This window comes from Falco naumanni, chromosome 11 (genome assembly GCF_017639655.2).
Source record: "Falco naumanni isolate bFalNau1 chromosome 11, bFalNau1.pat, whole genome shotgun sequence".
NCBI classification, from domain to species: domain Eukaryota; kingdom Metazoa; phylum Chordata; class Aves; order Falconiformes; family Falconidae; genus Falco; species Falco naumanni.
The window spans coordinates 3,638,514-3,651,273 of NC_054064.1; the positions used below are offsets into that span (position 1 = coordinate 3,638,514).

At 39.4% G+C, this 12,760-nt stretch overlaps 1 protein-coding gene across 2 annotated transcripts in view; it reads right to left on the reverse strand.

Annotated features, from left to right (window-relative positions):
• PLA2G4A (phospholipase A2 group IVA) overlaps nucleotides 1-12,760 on the reverse strand; it is a 67,466-nt gene that overhangs the window by 29,515 nt on the left and 25,191 nt on the right. For both annotated transcript variants that reach the window (XM_040610430.1, XM_040610431.1), the window contains exons 4-6: nucleotides 12,456-12,569; nucleotides 9,246-9,283; nucleotides 6,929-7,070 (exon numbers count right to left, since the gene is read on the reverse strand). In XM_040610430.1, the coding sequence (XP_040466364.1) occupies nucleotides 6,929-7,070; nucleotides 9,246-9,283; nucleotides 12,456-12,569 (294 nt within the window). The remainder of the gene's footprint in view (nucleotides 1-6,928; nucleotides 7,071-9,245; nucleotides 9,284-12,455; nucleotides 12,570-12,760) is intronic.

The following is a 12,760-nucleotide window of genomic DNA, read 5'->3' on the forward strand; positions in this document are numbered from 1 at the left end:
ACCTGGCCTTCTAGATGCTACTCCTTGCTGCTCATCCATGTGGGCAACAGTGATACGAGCAAGGGAGACCCTGAGTAGATGAGAGGTGCTTTGCCCCTTTCTTGGAACAAGAATGAGGGGCACAGGCAGCCGAGACTGTAGCCTGTGAACTTGATCTTTCTAGTCCAGAAGAGGAATGGCTCAAGAAGATGCTGTCATGCTCAGGTGGTGTCACTAGTGAGACTCCTGGCTTCTTGACCACGAAGCCTTGCTGGCTGATGAAGATGGTCCATGCGAATATGAAGAATCCAGCTGACTAACAAAGTGAGGAACACCTTCATGAACACACTTGCTAATGAGGAAGACTTCACACTAACTTCACCAACAGGGTAAGTGAACAAAGGGCGCAAATGTTGCAAATGCATGGGACAACGTTCGTAGTGAGACCTGCATGTTTCTGCTCAAAAGGAAGTGTTCAGAGGCTTACCTCAAATGTCTCTATATTAATGCACAGAGACATCAAACAAAAAAAAAAATTGGAAGTTCAAGTGCAGCCACCAAGTCTATGATACAAGCAGAACACCACAGATGTGGTGGGACAGCACGCATGCCTGGCCATGCCATGCCATGGATGGGTAGAGGCTGGGAAGACAGGAGGGGGGAAAAGGGTGCAAGGGGGCTGTGCTCTACAAGAAAGCAGCTCCTTCCTTGATTGCAGAAAATATCGGGATGCAACCAGAGACACATCTTTTGGGAGCTTCTGGGTCATGATCAGAAAGAAAGTAACACTAGGGATGTTGTGGCAGTTTGATTCAGACAGATAACCAAGGGGATGAAGTGGGGTAAGGCTTTCTCTAAAAACCAGAAGTCTCCTCATCTGGCTGTGGTCCTCACAGGGTGGGGATTTTAATCCCCTACTGAAAGGTCAGCATTGTGTAAGCCATCGAGGAAGTTTGTAGGCAGCCTTGGTGACAATTTCCTAATGCAAATGCTGGAGGGGCTGATCAATGCTGTACCTCACCTGCTGTACACTAACAATACAGAACCAGGGGCAAATGTGGCCACTGAGAGCTGCTTGGGCTGCAGTCCTCCCAAAGTAACTGAGTTCAGATCAGACCAAGGCTGGGAAATGAACATTAGAGTTATGACTCTGGAACTCACTAAACTCTGGATTGTTCTGGGACTTGCTAGGCAGAATCCCCCTAATTTTCTCTGATGGCAGTAAACTGAGTGTTGGCAATAGCCTTCCTTCCAGAGACCACCAGGACAAGCCAACCTCCAGAGGTCCCTTCTAACCAGTATCTCTATGACTCTGTTCTATCGTACTTTTTATTCACTGCCGTTTGCTAATAGCGCACAACATCTGCGCAGACTCCTCCATTCTAGGTTCCTTACAGGCACAGAAAGGTAATGTCTGATTTTTCCGATTCTTCAGGTCAAGTAGTAAAATACATATATATAAACACACACACACACACACAGATAGTCAAATGCTGTAATTAAGATCCTCCTTAGCTTCCTGCCTACTGAAATAATGTATAGAATTCCAGGTTCAGTTCACTCAAACAGATTTGTGGCACTGCTTCAGACCTTGAAATCTAATCAAAAGGTCTACAACTAGGTGAATAAACCACGTCAGGTCTCAGCATTACTAAGGACCTGCCCCATGATGCCCTGTTACTTAGAACTCTGTTTCCCTGGTATCTGAAGAATTAGAACTTGTTTGAAGAAATCATCGCTTTTAGCAAAATTTCTAAATGAAAACATAGTCAGAATTTATTTATCCATAATTCAAAACAGAGAAGATATTGAATTCAGTTATTAAATAAACTATTTAGTTACAAGACCACAGAAATTTTTAAGACAATCCAAACACCAGCTTTAATCCAAATTGTATCTTTGTAACAGAGCCAAAAGCAGTAAAAGTTACTACTGAGAAAGAGAAGAGAGACAAATAATATTTTGGCCAAGAGTTTAAAAACACATTTTATAATAAAAACATCTGATATTACTACATAGCATGAAGACAGTCTCAAATTTACAACTACCTTGCAAAAACTACAGGAGAGAGAAGAAGAATTTAGGTGCACCTATACACCTACTCACCTATCAAGAGATAGCGAAGTGAGCAAAAGCAGACCCAATAACAAATGACACCATATTGAAAATATATGTACAGGGGTTTTATACTCCTTTCCTTCTTACTTCCCAGCCTTCCCAGCCTGCCTTCAAAGTGGTTCCCCTCCACTACATCATTTCCCCAAGTATTTAAAAAGACGACAAAATAAAATAGGAATTCATTTGCTACCATCATCAAGTATTTTAGACTAAGGAAAGGTCCTATCTGGTTCCCAGTTTCTGAGATGTAGAAGAATTTTCCACTGTTCCATGATGATAGGGTAGCAACCTCTTGGTTGTTACTAAGCATAAAAAGAATTACACAGTTGTGCCGAAAGCCCCTGTTTGATCAAATGGATAAGTCGTCAAAAATTTCACTGAAACATAATTTAAGGTGTCAATAGATAGGATTAGTTATAAGAAAAGGAATCACATGACTACTGAGCTCAGTTTCCTTCTGCAGACTCCACACTCTAAGCAACGCAACTCCACGCAGACTGAAAATGCAGTCACATGGAAATGACCATGCACAATGACCAAGTAAGTTGAGACATTTCTCGAGGCTTCCATTCCTCAAAACCTGCTTATTCTTGATGCAGTAAGATTATCTGATTATCTTCTTCATAAGTGTTAAGCTTTAGTAATAGAAACCACAGGTATTTACTGGCATCAGCATTCATGATGCACCTCCAGAGATAGCTATCTATCAAAAAAATGACAAAACAAAGGTAATGATTTAGGACATGCCTGTTTTGTTAAGCCAACACCCCAATAACGGAGCAGTTGCTTTGTACAGAAGAACCGTATTACTAATCACAAATTTAATCATGTACGTTAGGCTTTGAAAGCTCTTTATAACCACTACCTAATTAACCTACACAGACAAATCCAAACAGGATGAAGACAGTGGTCTGCAGGTGCAAGCCTGGAAAAAGTATGCAAGAACACTTCCAAAGCACCACTATTCAACAAACCTATTCATCAGTGAGGTGGCATGAGCACAAGGGAAAATCTGAGTTTTCTTCAGGATCCAGAGAAATCCAGAAGGAGGATCAATAAAGAATGTCAAGAAGAGTCACTGGTATCCTGACTGCAAATGCTTCCTGTACACTTAATCTTCACAGGCATTCTGGGAATCACAGGTTCCTATACTGGGGGAGGGTGGGTATACTGAGAGGTAGGGGGAAGTATAGTACCTCTTAATTTCCACTTGATAGCAAAGTATGAAGAGCTGCAATCACTACTTTATTTCCATAAATGAAATTCAAATAAAGAGTTCTAGAGCAGAGAGCAGCAGCTTAAGTTAAGCTTCCCACAGTAAATGAAGTTTTTAAATGATGAAAAAATAACTGAAGAGAAGCACCTACTAGACATTTACATTCATTTATTTCAGCCAGCTGAATACAAGCTGACTTGTAGGCATAAGTCAGGTGATGAAGCCTGAGTCCTTTCCTGCTTTGCAGAGTAAGGTAGAGCACATTTCCAAGCAGTTAGGTTTGTCAAAGCAGCTTTTTAGCTGAAAACTGGTTTCCAACACATTTAAGGGCAAAAAACGGTAAAATTTGAAATTATATAAACCCATCTCACAAGCTGTCCTCTAGGATAAACAAGGCAGGGGCGAGTAGCTGCAGAGTACAAAGGGAAAAGAACCAAGAAGCCATCTCACAATCAGGAAAGAATGGAGACTAGGTAGGATCCCAAGGCATGCACACTTCTCCACGTACCCAGGCTGGGGCTGACACACTCCACACTCAGGCACTCTGAACCCCAAGTCCTTTGTACATAACCAGTAAAACCATGGCAGAGGTACCAAACCCATTCAGGCAGATGAGTAAACTCAGATCAAAAGGGTAGAGTGACTCAGAAGAAAGTGATGTGGTGAGTCAATGGCAAAAATGTGAATTGGATTTGAAAGTGCTGGAGAAAAAAGCCCGTTGCTCCCATCCCTGGCCACAATGCCATGCTCAATTCTATATGGTTGAGCCCACTTTGAACAACCAAAAGGCCATGCCAGCATGGATTTCTTTTTCCTATGGCTGGTCTGCACGGCACAGTGCTGAGGGACTGAAGCTAGCTTTGAACAAACTAGCTTAGACATCACCAAACACCACTGAACAGGATTTAACAACACTAACGAAGTGTTTTGTCAATACATCTGTACTGTTTCTAGGATCCACGGGGCACTGTACGATGTGGACAAACTCAGCACCACACAGTTCCACTTCAATCAATAGGCGCCTCATCTCAAGTGCTGACTGCTTAATCACCAAACTGGGCACGAAAATGGAAAGGATTTGGGAAAGAAGATATTTTTTCAGAAAAACATGCTTTGGACACAGCCATTCAATCATATTTTCCAGTAATCTGGCAAAAAAAAAACAAAAAAAAACCACCAACTAAAATCTATTAAATCTTGTTTTGGCAATGAGTGGAGCAGATGTTTTGAACTAAATGCCCTGGAAACATAGTGCACAAAATCTGGACAAGAATACCTGTGGTGGTTTGCTATGAGGTACAGAGATGATTATTAGTTTTTTTGTCTTCAAATCCAGTCTTAGAGAAGACACTTTCTTTAATTGATTACAGTGTTTCTAGAAAATTGTTTAAAGGAACAAAAATTAACAAAATAAATGGAGCAAAGCCACAGGTACAAGAAATCGCATCCTCTTCGTTTTCAGAATGTGCCTCAAGATAAAGGAAATTTGGAAGTACTCACTTCCCCATCCAGGGTTGTATAATTACTTCACTGGTATTACAGTCTTACAGCATTCCTGCAAGGCACATATATTGCTATTCACAGATGAAGAAACTTAGGTGAACTTTGAGTAAGTGACTTGTTTAAGATTAAACAATGACTCGGAGGCAGCTAAGAACGCTCATTATGTCTCCTGACTTCTGATGCTATGTTAAGACTACAGACATCCTATAAATCCTCCTGCTTCTTCCATCTGTAGCAATAAAAGTTAAAATGACATGCTAAAAGGACAAAACTATATTTTAATTTGACAAAAAGGTTTTTCTCATCGCTCGAAGCAGCTAAAAATTCTGATAAGTCAGCTTGGAAATACACACTTGGCATATGAAAACCGGGAGGATCACATTACCTCAGTCCTTCCTAGGGCTGATAAGCCTACAATTAAAAATTACTGTCTGGTCTTGGAAGATGTAATTTAACTGATAAAATTTCAGTATTTGAGACTGCGAGGAATAAGAAGGGAAGATGATGTCAAAAAGAATACGAAATCTACCTAGCATTTACAATAATTCATGCATACATCCCACCTGCACAGAACTGATACTTCAGGCATTGACTATCACTCCAGTTCTAACTGGATCTTGGCAGAGTATCTGCATCCTTTCTGACAAAGATATTCTGCTGCAGAAGGTCAGACCAATGTCACGCTCACAAATAGCTATTCTGATAAGATTTGCATGCGTTAAGATTAAAATAACTGAACCAAAATTTAAAAAACCTTGAAAATGTTCCTTCACAATATGCACAATTCATATCACTACAAATAAAATGTGTACGATGCATGTCAAATTCTTTCATCTTCTTCAGAAAGCTCACACAAGCACATTTTATTATGCAACAGGGTTTAAAAGTATACAACAGTAACACATTTACCACCTGCTTAAAAAACTTCACAGAAACTAAAAAGTAATTCTTCATTGTTGGTTCCAGTTTCACAAAAGACTGTCACATTTTGCTTATACTAAAAATGCGCAAAAGGAACGTTCATTGCTTGACACGCACACCCCACAGGCACAGTCTTCCTGCCACAAGAACAAGAAAAGAAGCATAACAAGGAGGGGAAAAGCAAGTTAGAAAGAGGAGGATGGAAAAGCTACTACAAAACAAGTGGATCTGTACCAAGTTTACCCTTAATTAACTCAAAATAACGCTGTGTTTTATGAAATCACCATAAAGATCAGCAGGGTTTGGCACCCTTCCTCACTTTGATGTGACCCAAACCACAATCAGTCCATCTAGATCTGTTGGCTTAACTTTCTGACTGAGCACCAGCGAGTCAATGAAAGCTGCAGTTTCCCACATTCTCTAAGCAATAAATTTCATCATCCTAATCCTATAAAATGGGCTAAAGGAAAAGAAGAAAGGAAAGAAAGAAAATAATTTCGAAGATGACTTTAACATTAAAACATCTCACTCCTTGCCTAATCTTTTAGACATGAAGGCCACACAGCCAAGGCCACTTAAAGAGCACAGGCTGGATATCAAGCATGCAAGGGCAGATTCTGCAGTTCAGCGCGTGCCCAGAGCCACCGCATGCTTCTTCTGCAGCAGGTATTTCACACACCCTTTAGGCATTTTTCAGATGACAATCTCAACTCAGAAGCAACACCTCAAAGCAGCATGGAATTCAAAAACAGAGCAAAATGAAAAGCATGGATTTATCTCCTTTGCCCAATTTTAACCTAGGCACAGCCTGCTAAGGATTAAAACAATAGAGAACCCGATAAAAGTCACAGCAGTTTGTTCAGGTGCCAGTGGAAATGAAAAGCTGTGATTTCTATCCTATGATGGCATATAGTATAGTCCTCTTACACATACTGGGCATATCTTATTTAAGTGCAGCTTTATTTTGGCACAGGAATTTGTCTCCTTAAACTTTAATCTATAAGTTTAGAGCAAAGAATTATTCTCCTGCCTAAATATTGTATGCGCATAGAGGAAAAAGAGATCTTACTGGTTCTTTCACCTGTCTTTACATTGAACCCTTCTACCTCATATGTCTCATTCATTCTTTTGAGAGACAAATGCAGGACTCCAAAGGTGATACTAATCTAGATGTCAATTCTCCAAACTTACATCACGGGAAGTGGTCAAGTTCTTGCTGTTTTCCTCTCCTAGAAATGTTTTCATACTGTGCATGATATTATCTTTTCGCTGCTGCCGAAATTTCTTTTCCTCATCACACAGAGCCATGCTGAACCGGAGATCAGTTGAAGAGCTGTGTAGCAAAACAGACAGGCTTTAACAAAAGGCTTAATTCAAAAGAGAATTAAAAATACCACCTAGGGAAATGAGCGGGAGTAAGAGTAAATTCCTCATTAACTTAAATAAGATGAAATAAAATAAAATAAAATAACATAAAATAATGATTGTTCATGCAACATTGTATCTGCTGATTCCATGGAGTGACAGATGCACGGAACAATGGCACACTGCATCTTTAAGACATGCATTTTATACAGAACCCTCATTCTTCACATACTAGTGAAAACCAAACACAAAATACACAGCTTCTACTGTTATATTACATGGTCTTAAAATCCTCTAAATTAAAATATAGCAAGTGAGTTCACCACTCACATACAATTATAAATTTAGTCTATAAATTTGAATTTTCTGCTTATCCACTGAACAAAGAACTGCAATGAAAAATTTTCTTACATTCTCACTAACATACACTGTTCTTAAGTTACAGGTTCAAGTTAAGGGAGAAGAGGGTAATTTTGACTCTGTATCCATTCAGTCTTATGATCAAAACCCACATGGATCTCAGCACAAACGGTACTGGCTGGCCACAGGAAAACATCTAAATCTTTTTCTCTAGCTTCTTCCCCCACATCCTCTGATCAAAAAGTACACAAGGTTGCATAAAGACCTCAATACTGTACTTAAATAAAAGCTACAATTTCAGCTCCCACTTCTCATCTCATGGATATGAGACAAACAATTTGAACTGTCATCTCTTTTGGACTAGTTAACTCACCGAGCCTGTACGTCATTCAAAGCGTTTGAACTACAGTAGTTTCCAGCAGCACTGCCTCTAGCAGAGAGCAGCAAGAAGAGTGTACAAGCTCGTCCCAGTATCTGCATCATTGAAATTTCCATATTTACAAAAATGAGTTAAAAATATTTGTGAATGCTTTGACACATTAGTTGCAAGGCAGCATTTTTAAGAGTCCTTTATGAAAAAATAAATGGTGAAATGGATCTATTTAAGCACAGATGGTAATTCCTCGGTTTTTCAAAAAACTATTATGTAAAATAATAATGGGATTAAGTAAAAGGGGGGAAAAGATGACCTACAAGTAATGTTCCATAAAGGTATATATGACACCGTGAACAAGAGGTCCACACAGAATCCAAAATCCACGTGGCCATCCAAGAATAACAGAGCAGAACTTGATCAGATCCTTTTGTTTAACATATTTCAAAGCCTACTGCCTAAGAGCAACAAGACATAGCCAAGCATCTTCAGTTCATTTAATCTCAAAGATATGAAATACTTGTAATGTATGAGCCCTGGAAGACTTGGGGGTAGTCTCAAGGACCACCCAAATATGCATCTTTACTAGTACAAAGCGATGAGCAGAAATTATCCCGGGGGGATATTTGTCAGCCTCCGGAGTCATTATGAAAGAGTTCTACATTTGCAGTTACAGTGCTCAGCAATGCTATTTATAGTTACAGACAGAAAAAGACTCATTAAACGCCTTGCTCTCAGTTACTCATTTTTAGACTTAAAAGACATTTTTCTGATAATACTTCAAAGTAATTTTTGGTCTTTCGCCTAGATAGGCTAAGAAAGAGGGAGAAAGACAGGTAGAGAGGAGAGAAAAAAAACAAAGGTAGGAAACTGCTTAGCTTTACACATGGTGAAAACCTGGCCCTACAGAGATCCTCCACCTTTGACTTCAGCACTGCATTGTATTAACGTTCAAATACATTTCAGGGGCAGCTTTGTAACGAGCATCCATATATGCTGGAAGTTAACATGAGATGCAAAGTTACCGCAGAAGGTAAAATAATGAGGATAACAGCTGGACCTGATGTCTGTGAGTTTATCAGAGAAAAGGCCCTTGAAAAGGAAAGCACTTAACATGAACCAGGAAGATAAACTCATACATGATGGCCTTGTCCCAGCAAACATTTGGTAAGGGCACACCTTTAGTCCAAGTAATGGTGCTTAAGTCCATGATAGAATTACAATGTGAAAATAACCCTCAATTTTACAATTCCCTGACTTTTCAGTACTTGGTATTTCTATGTTAGAACAAGGAATATTTGTACTTTACCTGAGATGTTTTTAAGAAAATTCTAACAAACAGAGTAATATAAAAAATACCTTTGCTGCTAATACATTTTCCAACTTTTTAAAAAAAAAAGGGATACTTACCATACTTCAAGAGACAATTCCAAAGTCATTTCTGTGACCTAAACAAGAAGTATTTAAATATGGTTACACCACTTACAGAGGGAAAAACCTACAAACACACCTCAAAAGAACTATTGCCGTCAGATATTTTTTTAAACTATTTTTTTTTTTTAAAAAGGAGGACATTTCTGAAATTCATGAATGAGTTTCTACGGAATATATTTTTTTAAAAGCATACAATGTGATTTTCACTGAAAATGCTGCTAGGTGCTGCTAGGTCCTAACTTTCATTCATCAGATCCCATGGTCTTGGCTTTCTTCCACTGACAATCACTGTTTTACAGTGCTATTCATCTTTGGCCTGAAGGGATCAAATTGTCTTCATACACTTATGACCTTTTGTTTCTACTGCCAGCCACAGTCTATCTGCCACTTGCTTTCCAGTTCACTGGGTAAACTTCATACTCAACTTGTATCTGAAAAAAAGACTTGTAAAGGAATGACTGCTCTCTGTCCCACAAGAGCCACCAAGCGCTTTCCACCGTTAAATATGCTTAAATTATCAATTCACGGAAGAGTGATGGTTTACAAGTTTCTGGAAGATGCAAGTAAATTAATAAATGTCCCTACATAATGATTTCACTTAGACACATAGAACTACCTGACCCATAAGCTACAGGCTGGTCTCCTCTGCCTTTCATAGAGCACTGAAAAGGGGTTGCCTGCAGGCAAGAGGTTAAAAAATGGTGGTTAATGCACAAATTGCATGGTAGGCAAAATCCAAGAGTATGAGGTTGCTAGAACTAAGACAGAATGGACAAGCACTTTCACCTCCCCGAGCTCCCTCATATGCTATGGCCACTGACACACTGGTACAGCCCTGTAGGACTGTAACACTCAGCAGTGCCTTGTTTCACTCTGCCTCTAGCTATAGACGGATTATCTTCCCCGTTTGCGGAATGTGAGCACTACAGACAGAGCCAGGACACCTCAGACTGAATATCTGCTTGACACATACAGAGTACTTAAGGATACAAAAGCCCAAAGCTGCCTCTGGCCTCCCACATCTCGCATACCTGCTGACGGGCCAGGTAAGACCTGGCACTCCACTCCTGCCCTCTGAAATGGGAATTGTAAATGAGGCAGCATATTAACAGGGTGGTGGCAGAAAGAAAAGGCAAAGAAATAACAAAGAGAGAACATGAAGAAACAGAGTGAAGAGTAATTTACGGAAATACTTCAAAGACAGGGTTGCAATTACATTATTCCAGCACCTGATATTACTAATTTAGAAAGCACTTCAGAAACCATGCAGTGATCCAATGGTTGAAAAAAAGTACACACACAGTATTAAATAAAGCCTTGAACTGAAATGTTCCAATGGGGGAATAGCATGCCACTTTCTATACCATATACAGACTGCCTCAGAAATCTCAGGAATACAGGTTGTGTATAAAATTGTCTATACAAGGCTCAACCTGACTTGATGTTCCCTTACTATTTGCTTAAAAATTTCAAAGTGTATTTGGCTTTTTTCACTTTTTTGCCCCCCATGTTCTCTACCAGTTTTGCTGAGTGCTGATGAGAAGTTAAAGCATATCTGTAATGTGATGAGGCCTTATATTATTGGCATGAGCTTTGTAAACTATGTTTTCAAAATTTATTCCTCAGCTCTTTCTCACTACCTCACCTCAAGCCTAGCAGAACCAAGCATCTGCAGTCAGCCCACACTCCAGAAGTCCAAGAGTTACAGAAGCACTTAAAGAGAAATAAATATGCAGGAACTTTAAAAAAAAGAAAAAAGAAAAAAATAGGAGGGTATCAAAATTCCAGCTGCCCTAAGGCTATGCCTAATCAAACACTGAATCTTATATATGAGACTCTCCAGTTTCCAGTAAATAGGCCTTGACCAGTTATTTGCTGTAACAACACTTCTAAAGTTATATCACGTGGAGAACAGCAGAGCAGTCAAATCAAGGCCTCTGATCATATAATAAGCCATAGCCCAAAACAGAAACGCAGACAGTATCCATACAATATACATACATATAAAGATAACCAGATGTGATGGATATAAATACAAGTACTGAATTATATTCAGAACGGCCTGTGATATGTTACTCTTACAAATGACAGTATTTTAATACATGCAAAACAAGCTCAATTACACACAGATTTGACAAGTTCCAGGAGTTACCGTGCAGGCAGACAAACCCTGCTAGACTGACTCCATCTGTTTTGTGTACGTGTTTAAAGACAATAATCCAATTACTGCATTATTGCATATTAACTAGGGCTGTGTTACAAAAAAGCCATTTATTGAAAGCGAAACATGTAATAATAAAAGAATTTCTGTTAGCTTTCTGGAAGCCACAGGCATCAATAGTAAAAGTAATATACTGACCAGCAAACCTGGCATAACCTCTCACGCTTACAAAGACCATTAAACTAAATTGATTGAATCAAGTGGTGCAGAAACTGGTTTAGCAAGTGAAAGTTTGAAACTAGACTTTGAAGGAGGATTCTCTCAGCAGGGACAACTAAGGCATTCAATGGCAGTGTTCCTCTTAATTCTCCTCTCAGAAGGACTGTAAGAAGATAAATACAGTGCCTTTAGGCCAGCACTCTTGTGTTTAACCACGGTCAACAGTGAATACTTAGAAAATGAGCCTCAGAGCAGCATACACAGACAACAATCCTCATCTGAGATAACCAGTCCTGTGCCCCAAAATATTTAGCGATTTCCTGACTGAAAGGCTGCCACCCTTGTCCCCTCCATGATATATTCTAATCTCTTACTGAATTCAAAACTTAGTTCTATCTTAAGAAAACACATACATACGTAGTACTGAGGTAGACCGATGGGATCAGAAATAGTCTCAGATTTCCTTTCATCTAGGAACATCTAATTGTGACCAGTATCATGAGCAGGGCAAATGTTTTCCTTACCCTTCAACAAAATGATTGAGGGGAATACTTGTATAACAGACTCAGTGAGAGTCCTCAGGCCACACCACTTGGCCTTTATAAGCACCATTCTCTACGGATTTGTGAAGCAGCTTTATCTCACCAGAATGCGGCACAGATAAAATTCAGACACTTAATAAAGGACTGAAACGTGGTACACCCTGGTCTACACAATAGTTTAGGTCCCTCGATTCAGGTGCTCTTTTAAGAGCTTTCCATCATATTCAAAGCTGCACCAACAAAGCCATGAATGTTGCAACTTACATCATTGAAAGTTAACTGGACCTCTTTCTTCTCTCCCAGTTTCAGAGAAGATATAGGAAATGTGGATGTGCCAAGAGTCTCATCCATAACGTAGTTGGCATCCATCAAGGTAACCTAGAAAAAATTAACGGGTATTCAAATCTACTTTGATAAATCCCTTTTTTCATTCCATACAGTCTATGTCTAAAGTTTTTTTAAAAACCCTATATGGAAAAAGAATAGGCCTAACCCAACCCAGTTAACACACCCAATGCCAACAGACATCTTCTTTTAAAACAGGGTAAGCTTATGTATAGTGTCGGTGG